This window comes from Vulpes vulpes, chromosome 6 (genome assembly GCF_048418805.1).
Source record: "Vulpes vulpes isolate BD-2025 chromosome 6, VulVul3, whole genome shotgun sequence".
Classification (NCBI taxonomy): Eukaryota; Metazoa; Chordata; class Mammalia; order Carnivora; family Canidae; genus Vulpes; species Vulpes vulpes.
The window spans coordinates 120,343,644-120,365,432 of NC_132785.1; the positions used below are offsets into that span (position 1 = coordinate 120,343,644).

A 21,789-nucleotide genomic window follows, 5' to 3' on the forward strand; every position below is an offset into this window, starting at 1 on the left:
CTAAAAAATTCAACAGTATGAAATACCTTCTGGACTTATGCAATTTAATTATTTATAGCTTTCACAAAGAAATTTAAGATTATAAATAACAAAATTCTAACGTAAAAAAAAGTGGCAGCCGGAAAATCAGAATTTCCTACCTGTAGCAACATTGTGCAGAATTCCAACAGATGCAGTGTGATAAATTATATCATCACCATCATTTAGATAGTGAACATTATTCCTACAGTCTCTTCCTCGATAGCCAAAAACAAGCTCCAACACAAGATCCTATAAAAACAATAAAATCATTATACAACTCCTTATGCCTAAATGTTCACCATTACTTTTATATATAGTACTGGTATCTTCAGTCAAAATGGAGGATGCATTTTGATGTTTTACAAACTTCAAATACAAAATTAAGCTAGATCCACATCTCTGTAATGTGCACTGGAATAGCAGCTGAAACACACTATACTTTTCTACAGAGAGTTATAAAAAGGAAAAGGGAATCACAAAGCCATCTGATTTTAAGAATTTTAATTGGTAGGAGTTAATGCGTTAAACACTGAGATGCTTCCTGCGTCCAAAAGAATAATATTTTGATTTACATTGTTAGTAAAAATATGTAATCTGCATATATAACTCAATATATTATGTACAAGTGCTGTACTCCTGAGGAGCCAAACAGTATACCAGCGTTGGTGTAAAAAACTAAGTACACCGTCTCTGATAACTCATGCTAAAGTGCTAGCAGATAATTCTGCTAGTAGAATAACTGAAAGTGTCCCTTTTCTTTGACCTTGTGAGGCTTTGTTGGGGAATGAGTCCCACAATCTCTGTCGCACAGATTTGTCGCCTTGTTTTTGACCTGATTTAGCGGTTTGCTTGCAGCTGCTGATACTGGAATTAAGTGCCTGGGAGAATGTCCTTCTGCTCAATTGTTGTGGAAAGTTTCTTTGTCGGGAAGTAGAGCCTTCATTGAACTCTACAATGAATATCACATGGGGTATAAACTTCGACTTATAAATTCAAACCTCTAAGTATGAGACACCGTCAAGGTACCTGTGCTTCTATAAGCCATAGATCATTCACATATATTTACATTCAGAAATTCTCTGAAGTTTACTTCATGGAAAACTAAAAAAAAGACTAATAAAAAACAAAAAGAAACAAAGGGTATCAATCCAAAACTCAGACTTGACAGTTAAGCAATCAATTTTTACAACCAAACAAAAAAGATTACTCAGGGGCACTTGGCTGGCTCAGTAAGTAGAGCATTTGACTCCACCTTGGGATTCGAGTCCCATGTGGTGTGTACAGATTATTAAAAGATTATTCAGTATGCTTATTTTCATAAAAAACTAATGACAAGATTTGGCTGTCTTACTAGAATGGAATGGGATGAATCCTGAATACATTTTAAGGCACAAGTTAACACTGGGGAGGGGGGCCCGAAACCTCCTTACCTCTATAGGTCTCTTTTTCTTGCCAACATTGTTTGTCTGGAGTTTTTCTGGCCTTGGTGGGGCCCTGCTCACGGGGGGCCTGAAACAGGAAAGTGGGAATGAGGAAAAGCATCCATTACTGGGCACCTTCACTGAGCCTCCCTCACCAAGGCCCACTGGATGGAGATGTCTGACACACCTGCAGGAAAATGAACCCAATCTGTGTTCCTCACTATACCATGCCCTCTTTATCCTGATATCTTCCCAGCAGGAAGGTGGAAAGAAGATATTAGAACTTTTATTCATTTTATCTTCTTTGGTGTATATTTCATAATGTAAATAACACATTAGCACAAGAGCAGATTATTATTATTTTTTTAAACTATTTTTTTAAAAGATTTTATTTATTTATTCATAGAGAAACAGAGAGAGAGAGAGAGGCAGAGATACAGGCAGAGGGAGAAGCAGGCTCCACACAGAGAGCCCGACATGGGACTCGATCCAGGGTCTCCAGGATCACACCCGGGGCTGCAGGCGGCGCCAAACCGCTGCGCCACCGGGGCTGCCCCAAGAGCAGATTATTTATAAATACACAAATGTTAGTTTAATACACTCAAAACCTTCTTAATGTGATATATTAGAAAAAAGGTAGATTGCTGCTCTAAAGTGTCTACCACAGTATCTTGCACATGGCAAGTATTCAATGTATTCTTCTTGAATTTTGAAAATATTTATATGAACTTTCTATACTGTTGGCAACATAAGTTATATCTAAATTCAGATTTGTACTCATTACTTGTTCCTCTAGGCCCTATACCTTCCCTTCTGCCTGAAGTATCTAGTGAAGTCAATGGCATCACCATTAGTTAGTCAAGCAAAACATTTTACAGTTACATAGTATTATAAACCATACAACACTCTGTAAAAGGTAGCTATTATATTACTTACTATTGCCTTCAACTCCTCTTATCTATTCTATTTACTAAACATTCATCAATTTTGCTGAGAGAATAGCACTCACATCTAGCCCCCTCTTTTTTGTTTCCATTGCTAGTTCAGGATCTATTTGTAATGTCCCATTAGGGGTATATAGTTTCTGTTTTAAATCATTTAAATGTGGAAGCTCTTAAAATGCTTAGGGATAAACTCAACCAAAAAGGTGAAGGACTCTGAAAACTATAAAACACTGATGAAAGAAACTGAAGATGACACAAACAAATGGAAAGATATTCTATACTCATGGATTGAAAGCATTAATATTGTTAAAATGTCCATGCTACCCAAAGCAATCTACAGACTGGATGCAGTTCTTATCAAGATACCAAGAACATTTTCCACAAAACTAGAATAATACTAAAATCTGTATGAAACCACAAAAGACCCCCAAATAGCCAAGGCAATCTTGAGAAAGAAAAACAAAGCTCAGGGATCACAATTCCAGATTTCAATCTATATCACAAAGCTATAGTAATCAAAACAATAGGGTACTGGCACAAAAACAGACACACAGATCCATGGAGCAGGATAAAGAACACAGAAATAAACTTATGATTATATGTTCAATTAATTAATCTATGACAAAGGAGGCAAGAATATACAACGGGAAAAAGACCATTTTTCAATAAATGGTGCTGGCAAAAACTATACAGTTACATGTAAAAGAACTGGCCCAATTTTTAACCAATTTCTTTGATATCAGCCATAGCAACATTTTTCTAGATATGTCTCCGTATCTAGCAAACAAAAGCAAAAATAAACCTTGGGACTACACCTAAATAAAAAGCTTTTGCATAGCAAAAAGAACCGTCTACAAAACAAAAAGGCAACTTAATGAACAGGAGAAGACATGTGAAAATGATATATCTGATAAGGGGTTAATATCTAAAATATATAAAGAGTTTATACAATTCAACACGCTCCCCCAAAAAACCCCCACAACAATTCGATTAAAAAATGGACAGAGGCCCTAAATAGACATTTTCTCAAAGAAGACATACAGATGGACAACAGACACATAAAAAGACGTTCAACATCACTAATCAGCAGGGAAATGCAAATCAAAACCCCAGTAAGAAATCACCTTACACTTGTCAGAATGGCTAAAGTAAAAAAAGACAAGAAATAACAAGTGTTGGCAAGAATGTGGGAGAAAAAAGGAATTCTTGTACACTGTTGGTGGGAATGTAAATTAGTATAGCCACTATGGAAAACAGTATGCAAGTTCCTCAAAAAATTAAAAACAGAAATACCATACAATTCAACAATTCCACTATTGGATATTTATACCTCCCTTCATTAGTATGAATACACTAAATCAAAAAGATATATGCACCCCTATGTTTATTGCAGCATTGTTTACAATAGCCAAGATATGGAAGCAACCTAAGTGTCTAGTGATCAATAAATAAGGGACACACACACACACACACACACACACAAACACACATACAACTATTACGCAGCTGTTAGAAAGGATGAGATCTCGCCATTTGTGACAACAACCTAGAGGGTATTATGCTAAGTGAAATAAAACAAATAGCATATGATTTCACTCATATGTGGAATATTAAAAAAACGAATCAACAAACAAAAAGCAGAATCAGGCCTATAAATACAGAGAACAGGGGATCCCTGGGTGGCGCAGCGGTTTGGCGCCTGCCTTTGGCCCAGGGTGCGATCCTGGAGACCCAGGATCGAATCCCACGTCGGGCTCCCGGTGCATGAGCCTGCTTCTCCCTCTGCCTATGTCTCTGCCTCTCTCTCTCTCTCTCTCTCTCTGTGACTATCATAAGTAAATAAATAAAGAATAATAAAATATTTAAAAAAAAATAAATACAGAGAACAAACTGATGGTTACCAGAGGGGAGGAGTAGGGATGGGCAAAATAGGTGAAGGGTGGTGGGAAATACAGGCTTCCAGTTATGGAATGAGTAAGTGACAGGAATAAAAGACACACTATAAGGAATATAGTGAATGATATTGTAACAGCATTGTATGGGGACAGAGGTAGCATTACTATACTTGTAAGTGAGCAGAGCATAATGTATAAACTTGCCAAATCACTATGTTGCACGCCTGAAGCTAAAGTAACATTGTGTGCCAACTACACTCAAAAAAAAAAAATTAGAGGCTCTTTTCCTAAAACCATTTAATTAAAAAAACCCACCTTATTTGGTTTATTTTATCTCAGATAACCATTATTCAAATGTTTAATAATCTGAACACCGAATGTAAATCAATCAATCATGCTATCAACTCACTTCAAAGTTTAAGTTAATATTTAATTTGTAACAACTAAAGCAGAAAATAAAATGATTTTGCTGTGGGAAAAAAATCCAAGGTGTGATTAAGTGTATAAAATTAAAGAATGAAAAAATATTTACATTTTCAAAATGATTTCCAGGTTACACATCTATAACAGTGAATGAAGTGCTCATCTTGAATATGTAATATAAAAGTAGTACATATATTCATACATGATATGAAGTAGTATGTAGAAATAACCACAGCTGGTGACATAAAAATTACATGCACTTACAAGAATATACAAAGAACTCCTCAAATTATTACAGAAGGTTTGGTTTCAAACCTTTTTCATACGCTTTGAATGTCTGTAAGTAATAAATTTAATTTGATTTATAATATGTAACATTTAAAAATGTTTCTCTTAGGGCCTATTTATTTAGAGAGGGAGAGAATCTTAAGCACACTGACCTTGGGGCTTGATCGCACAACCCTGGAGATCGTGACCTGAGCCGAAATCAAGAGTCGGCCACTTAACTAACTAAGCCACCCAGGTGCCCTTCCTTAGGGTCATTTTAAAGAATGAGAGCAGCCTTGGCTTTTCTTCTAAGTCAGTTTTGTTGATGAACTTTATTCAGTGTTATCATCTGACCACTTTAACTGTAACCCAAACAACAAACAGGTAATTTTTATCCATACAAGCCGGTTAAGTGTCTTTTAATTTTTTAAAGATAATTTATATAATAGACATTGTTTAAATAAAGTTATACTATAAAATTATGCAAGCTGAACAAATAAAGTTTTGGTAAAGCAATTACTTATGTAGCAGAAATCCAATAATTAAGATGCCATTTGTTTCAGTGATATTGATTTCAATGGAGGAAAACATGGAAAACCGTGAACAGATGTAAAGAACACTAAGTAACATGGCTCATTAATGGTAAATATGAAAGATGACAAAAATACAAAATTAGGTCTTATAAAGTATAACAAAGAGAGAGGATTACCTGGAACCTCTTTTCAGCAGCAGATAAAAAAGGGAAAAGATTACAACACAGATCTGAATTTAAAACACTAGTAAAATATTTCTGTAATAAAATATTTTTACAAGTTTAATGCAGATAAACCATGCTACAAATATTAAAGGTCTATTGCTTTTATTTATGATTGCATAGAACCCTAAAGTTACTCCATTAATGGCAGGGAAATCAAAAGAAGGTGGAAAAGAAAAATGAGAATTGAACATTTTCTATATTGTAAACTTTAAAGCTTACCATTTGTATTTCTCTACAGTGCACTCTGAATTTCAAACAAAATACTGAAGCTTATCTTTGTTCTTAAGTGTGGTAATAAAATGTTACCAACTTAAAAGGCTGGAAGCACTGGAGATGCTATTAAGGAAACTGTCTAAGGAGGTGTTTCCTAGTCGGCCAGTCAAACCTAGCAGGCAAAGGGAGTTACTCATGATCATGCTAGATTTGGGTTTTGCTAGTAAGGAGGTAACTTAAAAAAAAACCAAAACAAAACCGTTTAATAACATAACGACCAAAAGAGAATTGGAAGAGATCACCAAAGTCATCTCATCCACCCCCTGCTGAAACCAGGAATTGTCTTTATACGTCTAGAACATCCCTTTGTACCACCTACAACAAATGGTCATCTAAGCTTTACATGAAAACTGCTTATGAAAGAGAAGTCACTTCTCCATAAAGTCACTCATACCCAAGACAGCACATATATCTCCACTTAGCTTTGTTTTCAAACAAGTGACTCCCATTGTAAATTGTCAGAGTCCCTTTAAAAAGTACAGGTCAGTCCAAAATAAGCTACCTCAGATCTGAGGCTAGATTTGAATATTTTATTTGTTAAAATATTTTATTTGTTAAGTCTAAGTAAGATATGTGGGCCTTTTTAAAAGTCACATCACACTCTGGACTCCTATCTTCATACACATCACCCCTGTTTAAAACAAATAATGAATTTCTGCTCTGTACCAAATAAATTAAGGAGTACCTTATATCTGAGTTTCTGTATAATCTGGCTGCATATCTATTTTTTTCATCCTTATCTCCCAGCATTTTCCTAATGGTATCTGTTTTTTTTTTTACTTCTACAGTAGACTGGCTTTTTCCACACTGTCCTATTTCAGAAAGTGCCTGAAGCCAATTTTATCTCACTAAAGCTAGTTGTAAAAGTGTCCCAGAGAGTCCTTTCTAGCACATAGTATTTTATTAAACATGCAAATAGAATCATTGCCCTATGTTAATGTTTTTAAATGAATGTATAAATGTACATTAAATGAAGCTAGCAGGTTTATAAACTGCATAATTTTTCACTGATAAATATGTTAACTATTTTAATAAGCCTCCGAAAATTAAGGAAAAACTAAACTATCTGGAGTTTGTGAAAAGTCATTTATAAAACCAAATGATCATAATGAAGAGCCTTAGCAGCAAACACATACTGCACATGTAAATGCAACTTTTCTGTAGGACTTCTTTTACTTCTAATTCTTTCTTGACAAATATAGTTCCATGTTTCATAGGGAAAAAAAATCAGCATTGTAAAATACAATAAAGACCAAAACAGAACAAAGAATAATGGAATAAAATATTTATTTAATGAAACTTACCTTACTACCCCCTGCCTTCGAAAGGAACAAGAGAAAAAAAAGAAACACTGATGATGAATAATTCATGAAAACTGATGAATAAAATGCAGAAATAACAGAAGAAAGGAAAGATCAACAAAATTCCAAGGAAATATAAAAATGACTAAGTTTTATGCTATACTGTTCTGTATAATTTTATTAAAAATATTGTATGTTTGACAACTACTTTAAATATATAAGATTTGCTACAAAAAGAAAAACATAAAATTATTAAAGTCATTTAGGAAAAAAGGCCCACAGAAGTATCAACCAAGTAGAGTAGTTACCAACATCATTCAAAACCTTTTAAGTGGATGTTTGACAAACATTTGTTTTCACTGTTTACGTTTCATATTTGATAGCAATGATATATTTTATTTAAAATACAAAAACATTTATATAGACCATAATATCTCCTCACAAATATATGCAAAGTTGGTAAAAAGACATATCTTCATTTTTTTCTCCTTTAATTCTCTCATTTTATGAAAATGAAGACTCCTTTTTTTTTTTTTTTTTGAAAATGAAGACTCCTAACTATGAGTCATTTCGGACTCTAGACTCAGCATTTTCAAAAGAATTCAGCAGAGTTGAAATTGTAGAATACACTGAGAATGTAAAATAATTTCAAAAATAATTTTGAAAATGTTAGCTATAAAAAATACAAGCTAACAGCAAAGATTATGACAGCATCAAGCATTTTTCATAAATAGCAAAATACTTCCATCTGTCAGAATTTGGGTCACTTCATTAATAAGGAAGGAATTTTAAGTGTTTTTACCATGAATGATGGCCTATAGATTAAAATTTGGTCACATTTTCTGATATGCCTAATTTATCTCATAAATGAGAATATTTTTCTAAAAAATCGATATAATAAATGAAACAGATTTATGGGAACGTCTAAAGCTTCTTCCTCCCTATAGTACACTTTTTATTTTTCATTACCTGTGAGATATAACTGAAGTAATTTTAAGCACCATACTGCAATATTCTCATTAGAAACATCCACATTTGCAAAGTTATATGTAGTCCTCTGATTTATAAATATATAGGTATTGTTCACCACTTTGTGGATATTTAACTTCAGAAATTGTTTATTTCCCTCAGGTGACTATTTCATTCCCAGGGAGGGGTGGTAAAGACCTAAGTTTTTTATATATATTATATATCATTTTATAAAATACTCCATAAGTTAGTGACAATAAGGCTCATTTGACCTCTAAGGAAACGGAGGCTTGGAGGGAAAGAATAGCTTTTCAAGGTGACACAAGAGGAAAATGATAAAAATTTGTATTTCAATCCATTTGTCTGACTCCCAAAACCACATCCTTTGCACTGTAAGATACTGCCTCCCACCAGATCACTTCAATGTTGAATCTTGATATTTAGATAACGGTTTGGTCAGCTTTCTTAAAATACCTAATTTAATACTTTGCCTCTTTATGCGTGATGACAAAGTGGATAATCACCCTCTACTCCCTATCTGTAAGGTGATGCCAAAGCTATTATAATATGAGTACTCATCTGCCAATGGGCACCTGGAAGAGGAGCTATGGAGGCGTCATGACTCAGCACTCCACCTAGAACTTCCGTGGGAACCTGTGTGGCTAGTCAGTTCAGAGACTTTTTAGATCCCTCTTCTGCATCAGGAACATGCACCTCATCCTTCCAACTTCATTCTTTTCCCTGAATGTTAAGCCTATAGGGCAAACTCAAACCCCTCTGCCAGTGTGCTTTCTTAGACTGCCGTATCTGTAGTTGAGCCCCGCCCCCCGCCCGAGTCTTCAGCACCACCCTCTCTGACTAGATATGCACTCAAACTTCCCACAAACTCTGTTCAAGATGAGTGAACTCCCTTTCATTTTTAACTTTTCCCTCAAATATTCTTACCAGCTTCTCATAAACAAGTTTTCCTCAACACAGCTTCGGAGGTGCCTGCTGTTCTCACCTCCCACTCCTTGGTTCCTCACTGCGGTTTCTAGATAATTTTTCCTTTATTGTTCCTTACAAACTTTTCACTTCTGAAGTCCATGTCATTCACCGATCCATATACCTCTTTATTGTCTTCCATTTTCCCTAATGATTTTAAAACTATCATGTTCACAATTGCTCTCTTGATCTGTCATCTCAGAGACTATTAAAAAGTTCTCTCTCCTTATAAAATTTATGTGGGCATAGCCTTTATTTTTGATGTGCTGCTTCCAGACAAAGAGCAGGGATTCCCATTCTCTAATGGGAGGCTATACTTCAATTTGCCTTTTGGAAAAATTTTTAAATAATGATTTTCTATCCTTGATTAAAGGCACATGGATAAAAATGCCTTTTCAAAATTTAATACTATCTCTGCTCATGTGCTTCCTAAAACATACTTGGTATTGGATTCAAATTTCATTATCTCCTACAACTCTCTCACATTTATTTATAAAAGTTAGCAAATAATATTCCTTGAATCACAGATACTTTGTATATTCCCTAAACTACTTGCAAGAGACAGTGTCACCACCAAAAAGTATTTAAGGATGAACACGTTTTCTAAGAGGTGCTGAGAGCTAGAAAATGCAAGAGTACCACTGCTACTTAGGTTTTACAAAAATACATTCAGTTAAACAATAAATTCAACTTTAATACCAGTATATTTTCCTTCATCTAGTTTTAAACTTGACTATTACCTCTCATCAACTGAGGGTTCTTTCCCTTGCAAATGAGGCTTGACTCCAAACATTGGGCGAATATTTGTTGATAAGGCTCTAATGGTGTAACTGATTTCATTCTCTCTTGTAACATCACTGTCATAGCCTGCCATCAAAACATAAGAATTATTCTCTGAGTTACAACTGAGGAGCTCTGTTACAATCCTATAAATTAGACACAGGATGTTCAACAATATGAAATAAGTAAATTGTGTTATAGCCAAATTAGGAAATAATATACAGCCAGTAAAAATGATGTAGAATATTTAATGATCTGTAAAAATGTTTTCAAAATATTATCAAAAAATATCAGTCTACAGAATATAAATTCAATATATTTTTGTTAAAAATGATTATATAAAAATAATTTATATAAATGCACAAACCCCCATGGAAATATCTCAATATGTTAACAGAAGTTACCTCTGTTACCTCTCTGAAGTTTTCAAATGATAAGTTCTGTGTTTATTTTTTTTTTCAAATTTTTATTTATTTATGATAGTCACAGAGAGATATAGAGAGAGGCAGAGACACAGGCAGAGGGAGAAGCAGGCTCCATGCACCGGGAGCCCGACGTGGGACCCGATCCTGGGTCTCCAGGATCGCGCCCTGGGCCAAAGGCAGGCGCCAAACCGCTGCGCCACCCAGGGATCCCTCTGTGTTTATTTTTATTGCAAACTGTATTTTCTAATTTTTCTATAATGAGCTGGTATTATTTGTATATTAGGAAAAGATAAAAAGCATTTTAAAACATGAGGTTCAATACCTAAAATTTATTTTGATAGTAGTTAATGCAAGATTATCCTACATTTATAGATGAAGAATACTAAGCATCAATACATGCCAGCTCATTATTTTTGATTCGTAAAATCAATTTTGGTGTTAAACAGACCACAAAAACTAAAATCACAATTATTCAAACATACTTATTACTTGTGTAATAATTTAAACTACTATTGTAGTTTAAATTAGTTGAGCTAAACTGTTTCTGTGTTTTAATTAAAATACTTTAAAATGACATACCCCCATCTTCTTCTGAATCTGTATCAGATTCTTCACTATCACAAGGTCTTTTTTCTCGATAGCCCTCCATTTCATTTGTCCAAACCATTAAAGACATATCTGCACCTCCTAAGGTAACCAACATGCTGTCATCATAAGTCCAGCGAACATTTGTGACATGGGTACTATGGGCCACATACCTCTTAAACTTTCCAAATTTTCCCTAAAGATTAAAAAGAAAAATTCAGAGTCTTTCTGAGAAATGTTACTACTTAAAAATGGTCAGTTATAATTTTGAATTTCTTTCTTAATATATGATTAGAGATTAATCATTACAAAGGCATCTTGTAAAAAAAAGAAAAGAAAACACTGAAACTCACTAGAATAAAAAATGATGATTCCTAAACCTGGTGACAACAGGATAAAACTAGTAGTTTCACAAATTTCTAGTACCCTGGGCACATTTAAAAATTTTTTTTAATTTTTAATTTTTATTTTTTAAAGATTTTATTTATTTATTCATAGAGACAGAGAGAGAGAGAGGCAGAGACACAGGCAGAGGAGAAGCAGACATCATACAGAGAGCCTGATGTGGGACTCGATCCAGGGTCTCCAGGATCACGCTCTGGGCTGCAGGCGGCGCTAAACCGCTGCGCCACCAGGGCTGCCCCACATTTTTTTAAAAAATGAACTTGGTATTGTGCATTAAAAGCATAAAAATGTCTGACCTTTGACTTATCAGTCCCCCTTTTAGGGATCTATGCTAAAAAAATGCTATGTATGCAAAAAACATCCACCACAATATTTACAGCAGTGAAAAAATTTAAATACCTTAAATAGTCAGTCAAATAATAGTTAACTACAGTGTATATATATGGAAAAGTATACATCTGTTCAAAATAATGGCTATGCAGACATTGTTGTTGGGTACAGATGCAATAATAACTAACAAAGTCAGGATATAAATGTTTATGTACATGGCCATATTAACAGAAAGTAATCATCAACCCTTTTGGAATATACTCATGTAAATATATTGTATCTTAATTAACTAGCGTTTGTGTTTATAAATAGTACATATAAAATGTATTTTTCTTTTAAATATCAAGAAAAATCCAAGTTATAGACACTGGCAACTTTAAATCCAGAACACTAGCATAAAAATCAGATCAACGTATTAGAAGCAGGTTTTATTATTAGTTTTTAAAAGATTTTATTTATTTAAGAGAGGGAGTAAGAGAGCACGAGCTGGGGGAGAGGCAGATGGAGAGGGAGAGGTAGAGAGAGAGGGAGACTTCCTGCTGAGCAGGGAGCCTGACACAGGGATCGATCCCAGGACTCCAGGATCATGACCTGAGCAGATGCTTAACCAACTGAGCTGCCCAGGTTCCCCTCTAAGCAGGTTTTCAATGGACATTTTTCAAAGGTATTAAAATAAATGTCTTTAAATATAGTGATAGCTAAAACAGTGAATTCTTTGGAAAATACTGTTAATAAAGGTCAGCTGAAATAGAAGGGAGGGATCTTTCGTCCAAACACTGCAAGAAGGTAGCTTCCCAAAGATTTTGTGGTTCTTGCTACAGTGAAGCCAAGCAGGAATCTGTAGATGACTGTCCTAGAACCTATTCTTAGGGCACCTATACCATCTAGAAAGCCTGGAAGTGAAGTTTCTGATCAATAAATGCCTTATTGGAACACATTCTTTATCAATTAAAGTTCTGCCACTTAAGTGTATCTAAAATACGGATGTGTGAGATATTTCTTCAGGTGCCTGGGTTCTCTATGAGAATTTTTAAACTTGTGTTTTCATTTCATTGCTGATCTAAAAATATAAATACAAGCAGCTATTTAAGATCAATATCATAATATGATTTCAGTGCCCTATTTCAAATTTATGTTTATGTTTGTGATGTTGCCAGATTATAATATACAGTTGACCCCTGAACAACATGGGTTTGAACTGCAAAAGTCCACTTATATATAAGCAGATATTTTTTGGTAAACACAATACAGCACTGTAAATGTATTTTCTCTTCCTTATTTTTATATTTTGATTATTCTTGCAATAACTTTTCTCTAGCTTATTGTAAGAGTATAGTATGTAATACATACAACATACAAAATATATGTTGACTGTTTATGTTACTGGTAAGGCTCCCGTTCAACAGTAGGCTATTAGTAAAGTTGTTGGGGAGTCAAAAGTTATAAGTGAATTTCAGAGGTCAGCACCCCTACCCCCACATTGTTCAAAGGTCAATTATATATCTGAATCAGTGACAACTAAGAAATAAATGCATCTGGACTTGATATATGAATTTTATTTTTGTGCTAAATGGAAGCCTGTTTCCCAGTAGCTTGAAAAGAGGAAAACAATTAAGAGAATTCAATTTCCACACTGCACACCACAGCATGGTATGTAGCACGCCAAAGAGTCTGTGCAGTCTAGTTTTAGCAAAATATCATTCATTACATTGAATCAATGCTATTTTGATTTTATAGGTAGATATTGCATTTATAGTATTTTGTTTCTAATGGTTAAAAGACTTTAAACTTTAAAGCTATAAATATAAAGAGTCTGTGTTTACTGTTGATGGTATATACTTAATCAAAAGAATACCAAAATTATTTAAGTTAATATTAGGGATAAAAGAAATGTTTCCTCTAAAAGAGATATTTATATTACTCAATACTGAGAAACCCTGTACAGTAGACTTAAGGCACAGGATCATAAATTATAAGACTACTTCTAAATAAAAGCAATAAATATTATGTCAAAAATAGGGTACATAATTCTAAACCTTTCATAATACATACGTATATTCATATTACCCAACAAAATACTATGAAAGGGCATTACCTTAACCATTTTTATAATTATGATCATTAGGAGAGTTAAAGAAAAACACATACTTTAGCAGGATATCTAAATAACTTCACAAATCCCAAATCATCCCCAGTAGCTAGGACCATTTTGTCACTGGTGAGGCAAGAGGCAGTTATGTCTGTGACTTCTCCAACTACTGGCCAAATTCCCTCACAGCATAAACCAAGCACACTTGTCCATGATGCCCAACAAATTTTTTCTACCTAAAAAGGAAAAAAAAGGCTGTAAGTTCGTGATATCTAAACTTTAAATATTGACAACAAAAATCTGAATATTTTTCTTTATAATTATATATGGCACAAGTAAAACTAAAATTTTAATAAAAACAGTGAAATTATTAGTTTTGGTTTTGCAGCTTCTTAAGTCTGCTAATTCCTGTAGAAAAATATAACATCATTCAAGATGTTATATATCCACTGTGTGTTCTAGATACTGAGAATTCAGTGATAATAAATAAGACCATTTCTGCTCTTAGAATAATCAAGAAATCTATATTTCATGTCTAAATTTCTAATACTTTAGAGGCATGTTTTCCAATTAATCATTATCGCAAATTAAAAACCTTTACTTAGAGTCTCTCTCCTTATTAAGCCACTTTCATATTAAATTTGTTTAGCCTCTCTTCCTTGGCCATGTCAAAAATTTTGCTAATACTGTCACTCACAAAATCAAACACATTTTTTTCTTTTTTCTTTTCTTTAAACAGGTATTTGCCAACAAGCATCTAGGCATATGGGTTACAAAAGATTTGATAGTCATGCAGTGTTCTTATCTAAGATAGCATGTCTTCTATTTGCCTCATGTCCTTTGAGGAAAGTAATTGGAGCATGGCTAGACATAAAAGTGACTTATTCCTTTTTTTTTTTTTCCCTTTTTATAGAGAGAGTGTGCACATGAGTGCCAGGGAGGGCGGGGGTGGGGAGGAGAGAGAGAATCTCAAGCAGGCTCCACACTGGGCCTGACACAGGGCTTGATCTCACAACCCTGAGATCATGACCTGAGCTGAAATCAAAAGCCAGGCAGGCCACTTAACCAACTAAGTCACCCAGACGCCCCTGTTTTATTCCTTTTCTTAATACAACACCTTCTCCTTTACTCATCTAATAGGCTAGCAAAATAAACTAATAGTTCTGATTTGAATAATCTGAGAACAGGCTTCATATGTAAATGATGGAAGGTGGGCATCACTGTTCTAACCACTTTGTCAGATCAACAATAATGCAAGCACTATTATTTTCCTACCTCCACACTGGGGATGGTTTGTTTTTTCCCTCTGGGAGCTTCAAAGAATAACTGTTCCTTAGCACCAGTGTTGACCTGTAAAAGCTTTCCTTAAAAAAAATTAAAAAATATATACATATATAAAATATATCTATACATTTAGTAGGATGTTTAACTTTTTAAAATATTTTCTTTCATGGTTTATTATGACATTTGTTTCATAATCATAAAATTGTTTCATATTATGTACAATTAATAGAGTCAATCCTATTTAAAAGCATTCAATGAACATTACATTAGTATTTTTTACCACCTTTCTCCCATTAAATTCCTTTTCTTTTAAATTCCAGTGTAGAAAACATAGTGTTATATTAGTTTCAAGTGTGCAATATAGCAATTCAACAATTCTATAATACATTATATCATGTAAGTGTACCCTTCATCCACTTCTCCTATTTCACCCATATTCCCACCTCCCTCTTTAAAGTTTTACTTTATTTATTCTTTTTAAGTAAACTCTACATCCAACATAAGGCTCAAACTCACAACCCTGAGATCAAGAGTCACATGCTCCACCAACTGAGTCAGCCAGGTACCCTGATATTTTATTATTTTGGTGTAATTGTAAATGGGATTGTTTTCTTAATTTCTCTTTCTGCTGCCTTTTTAGTGTATAGAAATGCAATGGATTTCTGCATATTGATTTTATATCCTATTACCATACTGAATATGTTTATGAGTTCTATTAGTTTTTTTGTGGAGTTTTTAGGATTTTCCATATATGGTATTCATGTCATCTGCACAGAGTAAAGTTTTACTTCTTCCTTACCAATTTGGATTCTTTCTTTTTTTTTTTTTTTTTTTTAATTTTTATTTATTTATGATAGTCACAGAGAGAGAGAGAGAGAGGCAGAGACACAGGCAGAGGGAGAAGCAGGCTCCATGCACCGGGAGCCTGATGTGGGATTCGATCCCGGTCTCCAGGATCGTGCCCTGGGCCAAAGGCAGGCGCCAAACCGCTGCGCCACCCAGGGATCCCATGATTCTTTCTTTTTCTTATTTCAGTGCTGTGGCTAGGACTTCTACAATACTATGTGTAATAAAAGTGATAAGAGTGGACATCCTTGTCTTGTTCCTGAGATCATATGGAAAGCTCCCCGTTTTGTTTTTTTGTTTTTTTTAATATTTCATTTATTCACGAGAGACACAGGCAGAGGGAGAAGCAGGCTCCATGCAGGGAGCCCGATGCAGGACTTGATCCCAGGACCCCAGGATCACACCTTGGGCCAAAGGCAGGCGCTCAACCGCTGAGCCACCCAGGGATCCCCCAGCTCCCAGTTTTTCACCATAAAGTAATGATACGATGTAAGCAAGGTTTTTTTTTTTTTTTTTTAATATATGGTCTTTATTATGTTGAGGTATGTTCCCTCTAAACTACCTTGTGAAGGTTTCATCATGAATAGATACTGTACTTTGTCAAATACTTTTTCTCTATTTACTGAAATGATCATAAGCTTTTTATCCCTTCTCTTATTGATGTGACGTATCATGTTGATTGATTGTGAATATTGAACCCTGCCTGCATCCCAGGAATAAATTCTGTATGATTGTGAGAGTGATTTTATTATATTGTTGGGTTTTGTTTGCTGATATTTTGTTGAGGATTACCGCGCATCTAATGTTCGTCAGAAATACTAGCCTGTAATTTTCTTTTCCTGTGGTGTCTTTATCTGGTTTTGGTATTAATGTAATGCTGGCCTTAAAGAATGAATTTGGAAGCTTTCTTTCCTCTTCTATTTTTTGGAAAATTTTGAGAAGAACAAGCACTAACTCTTTTTTAGTGTGCAGCAGAATTGCCCTGTGAAGTTACTGGTCCTGGGCTTTTGTTTGTTGGGAGTTTGGGGATTACTGATTCAGTATCATCGCTGTGACCAGTCTGTTCAAATTTTCTTTTCCTGTTTCAGTTTTGATAGGTTATATGTTTCTAGGAGTTTATCCTCTTCTCCTATGCTGTCATATTGTTTGGTATATTCTTTTTCTTTTCTTTTTTTTTTTTAAGATTTTATTTATTCATGAGAGAGACAGAGAGAGAGGCAGAGACACAGGCAGAGGAAGAAGCAGGCTCCATGCAGGGAGCCCAACATAGGACTCAATCCGGGGACTCCAGGATCACGTCCTGAGCCAAAGGCTCAGCTTAACCACTGAGCCACCCGGGCATCCCTGGGATATTATTTTTCATACTATTCTCTTACAATTCTTTGTATTCCTATGATGTCGGGTTATTATTTCCCATATTTCATTTTTGATTTTAAGTCCTTTTTTATATATATTTTTTCTTTTTTAGATGAACTTGGCTAGAGGTTTAACAATTTTGTTGATCTTTTCAAAGAACCAGCTTCCTGGTTTCATGGACCTGATCTATTGTTTTAGTTTCTCTTTTATTTCTGTTCAAATCTTTATTATTTCCTTTCTTCTGCTAGATTTGGTTTTGTTCTTTTTCTATCTTCTTGAGGTGTAGGGTTAGGTTGAAATTTTTCTTGCTTCTTAAAGTAGACCTATTTTGCTATGAACTTCCCTCTTAGAACTGCTTTTGCTACATACCAAAGATTTTGGATTATTGTGTTTTCATTTTCATTGTCTCCATGGTTTTTAATTTCTTCTTTGAATTCTTGGTTGACACCATCATTATTTAATAGCATGTTATTTAACCTCTATGTATTCATGTTCTTTCCAGTTTTTTTTTTCTTGTGGTTGATTTCTCGTTTCATGGCATCATGGTCAGAAAAGATGCATGATATGAATTCAAGCTTTCTGAATTGTTGAGACCCGTTTTGTGTCCTAGTATGTTATACATTCTGGAGAACGTTTAATATGCACTTGAAAAGAATGTGTATTCTGCTGTTTTAGGACAGAATGTTCTAAATATGTCTGTTAAATCCCTCTGGTCCAGTGTCATTCAAAGCCACTGTTTCCTTGTTGATTTTGTTTGGACCTATCCATTGATATAAGTGAGGTGCTAAAGTCCCCACCTATTATTGTATTACTATCAATTACCTCTTTTATGTTTGTTATTAATTGCTTTATGTATTTAAGTACTCCCATGTTAGGTGCAGAAATGTTTACAACTGTTATATCCTCTTGTTGAATTGTTCCCTTTATTAATATATACTGTCCTTCTTTATTTCCTGTTACAGATTCTGTTTTAAAGTCTATTTTATCCAATAGAAGTATTGGCTATCCTGGCTTATTTTTCACTTCCACCTGGATAAGAAATGGTTTTCCATTCCTTTACTTTCAATCTGCATGTGTCTTTAGGTCTGAAATGAGTCTCTTATAGGCAGCATATAGATGGGTCTTGCTTTTTTATCCATTCTCTCACCCTAGTCTTTTGTTTTTTTTTTTTTTTTTTCACCCTAGTCTTTTGATTGGAGTGTTGTTCGTCCATTTACATCCAAAGTAATTATTGGTAGGTAGGTACTTATTGCCATTTTGGTACTTGTTTATGGTTGATTTTATAGTTCTTCTCTATTCATTTCTTCCCTCATTCTTTTCTCTCCTGGTTTGCTGGCTTTCTTTAGTGATATACTTTGTTTTTGTTTTTGTTTTTTAAATAATTTTTATTTATTTATGATAGGCACACAGTGAGAGAGAGAGAGGCAGAGACACAGGCAGAGGGAGAAGCAGGCTCCATGCACGGGGTGCCTGACGTGGGACTCGATCCCGGGTCCCCAGGATCGTGCCCTGGGCCAAAGGCAGGCGCCAAACCACTGCGCCACCCAGGGATCCCTCCTTACTTTTACTTATGGTCTTTTCTTTCCACTCAGAGTCACCTTTAATATTTCTTGTAGGGCTGGTTTAGTGGTCATGAATTCCTTTAACTTTTATTTGTCTGGGGAACTCTATCTCTCCTTCTATTCTGAGTGAGAGCTTGATAGAATATTCTTGGCTGCAGGGTTTTCTCTTTCAGCATTCTGAATATATCATGCCATTTCCTTCTGGCCTGCAAAACATCTGCTGAAAAATCAGCTAAAGTCCTATGGGGTTTCTCTTGTATATAACTATCTTCTTTTCTCTTGCTGCTCTTAAAATTTTCTCTTTATCACTCCTTTTTGCCATTTTAATTACTGTGTGTCTTCACGTAAACCTCCTTGGTTGGTTTTGTTGTGGGCTCTCTGCACCTCCTGGATCTAGATTTCTCTTTCCCAGATTTGGGAAGTTTGCAGCTATTATTTCTTCAAATAAATTTTATGCCTCCTGTTTTCTTCTCCTTCTGAGATTCCTATAATGTGAATGTTATTACTCCTGATGGTATTATCACTGAGTTATCTAAGTCTGTTTTTCTTTAATTTTTAAAAAGATTTTATTTATTTATTCATAAGAGACACACACAGAGAAAGAGAGAGAGAGAGAGAGAGAGAGAGAGAGAGAGAGAGAACAGGCTCCATGCAGGGAGCCCGACGTGGGACTCGATCCCAGGTCTCCAGGATCACACCCTGGGCTGAAGGTGGCGCTAGACTGTTGAGTCACTGGGCTGCCCCCTCAGTCTGTTATCATTTATTATTTCTATTTTTTCCTCTCTCTTGTTCAGCTTGATTGCTTTCCATTATTATGTCCTCCAGGTTGTAGAGTCTCATGCTTCTGCTTACTCTAGTGTACTATTTATTCCATCTAGGATATGTTAAATTTCGTTTATTGAGTTCTTCATTTCTGATTGACTCTTTCTTATGCTTTCTTCTCTTTATTAAGGGTCTTATTGAGGTCATCTACTCTTTGCTCAAGTCCATTATGTATCTTTATGGTCATTACTTTAAATCCTTGATCAGGCATGTTTTTTTTATCTCAAATTTTGTTTAGCTCTCTTACTGTGATTTTGTCTTCTTTCATTTGGGACATATTCCTGTCTCAACACGCTGTCTAATTCTCTGTGTCTATTTCTCTCTGTTAGGAAAGTCAGTTATATCTCCTGCTCTTGAAAGTAGTGGCCTTATGAAAAAGAGGTCCTGTGGTGCCCTGTAGCACCATGTCCCCTGTTTTACTGGAACCCAGCGCTTCAGAAGTGTCTCCTATGTGTGTTGTGTGTGCCCTACTGTTGTAGCTGAGTAGCTTTTGCCTTCAGTCCAGTCATCTGCAATGGCTCTCTGCTGCTGTGGGCAGGGTTTTTCCCTTTGTTGTTAATGGGACAGTCTGGGGCCACCTTGGGCTTGAGTCAGACCAGGTGTTTGCCAGAGATGTAGTAGGACCAAACTGTAGGGCACTTTCCCTGTGTTGTCCCCTGAGAAGCTTTCATAGGTGGGTGGGACTTGCAGTCAGATGAGATGTCTGCCCCCAACTCACTGCTGGCACTGTAGTTAGACTAATGTCTATGGTTATGTTTGACTCTCCCCAGAGTAGGAGTCACTTCGTAGTAGTGCTGGTTCCTGTCAGGGCTGCTTGCATTCTGCCAGAATTATGGCAATGCTTTGGATGGATTCCAGCCAAGGTTATATTGAAAGGGGCATGTCCCCAGGAGCACATAGAAGTGGGGTATGTGGTGTTAGCAAGGCTTGTGTAGGTGTGCTGTGAAAGGAGACCTGGAACCAAGGTCTTGCTGGAAGGGGTGTATCTGAAGAATGTAGGAGCAGGGAGCATTGTTAAGAAATTTAGGGGATCCCTGGGTGGCTCAGTGGTTTGGCGCCTGCCTTTGGCCCAGAGCGTGATCCTGGAGTCCTAGGATCGAGTCCCGCATTGGGCTCCTGGAATGGAGCCTGCTTCTCCCTCCTCCTGTGCCTCTGCCTCTCTCTCTCTCTATCATAAACAAACAAACAAACAAACAAATAAATAAATCTTAAAAAAAAAAAGAAATTTAGGTGAAGAGTGTTTCTGCTTCATTGGTTCTTGTTGCTGTCCCTATGTCTAGGCTGGGGACACGGGAGGGAAATATCTGTCTATCTATCTGTTAGCTCTTTTGTTCTTAGATAGTTTCCCAACTCATATGCTCTGAGATTAGTAAAACAAAACTCCCTTCTACATACTCCATGGGTTTTCCAGTTGCTGCTTCCAGGGCTGTTTGTTACACTGTGTCATTAAGGGGGGAGACTCAGTTTCCTCTCACCCTCCTGGCTCTCCCAGAGCCAAAAGGGCTGATTTTTAAAATTCTAGGTGTTAAGCCTACAACTGATTGTAAGAATTTGTGGAATTTGAACCCATTTTCAAAGCCAAATATTTTGTCTTTTCCCTGTGGGCTCCCCACTGTGATGGTCTGTTTCTCTCCTCTCTCCAAGCCCGCAGTGTCCCTCCTCCCTCCTGAAGACAGTCCTATGAATCCTTTTAGTTCTCAACTGCATCTCTATCCTTCCTACCCTCTTTGTGTGGCTTCTTCTCTACATTTAGCTGGGGAGAATCTCTTTTGCCAGTCTTTGGGCCATTTTCTGAGTTATTTACACTGATGTGGGTGTTAGTTGTACCTGTATCTGATACAAGGTGAGTTTAGCACCCTCCTACTCTATCTTCCCTAGAAGTAGGATGTTTAACTTTAATGGGAAAAATTAGTCTTAAATATAAAAACCAATTTCCTCCACAGTCAACCACATATTGAATTCATAAATGGTTTAATTTTTATGTGTGTATATACATAAAAACTATTTTTGTTCCTATGCATATAAAAACCATAGAAATAAATTTGAGGAT

General features: G+C 35.5%; 1 protein-coding gene across 3 annotated transcripts in view; it reads right to left on the reverse strand.

Moving 5' to 3' along the window:
* Nucleotides 1-21,789, reverse strand: part of EML5 (EMAP like 5) — a 184,102-nt gene that overhangs the window by 25,178 nt on the left and 137,135 nt on the right. For 2 of the 3 annotated variants that reach the window (XM_072762199.1, XM_072762200.1), the window contains exons 24-30: nt 15,145-15,233; nt 13,929-14,105; nt 11,040-11,241; nt 9,996-10,122; nt 7,306-7,320; nt 1,452-1,530; nt 141-270 (exon numbers count right to left, since the gene is read on the reverse strand). In XM_072762199.1, coding sequence (XP_072618300.1) covers nt 141-270; nt 1,452-1,530; nt 7,306-7,320; nt 9,996-10,122; nt 11,040-11,241; nt 13,929-14,105; nt 15,145-15,233 — 819 coding nt within the window. The remainder of the gene's footprint in view (nt 1-140; nt 271-1,451; nt 1,531-7,305; nt 7,321-9,995; nt 10,123-11,039; nt 11,242-13,928; nt 14,106-15,144; nt 15,234-21,789) is intronic. The other variant, XM_072762201.1, reaches the window with a different exon arrangement.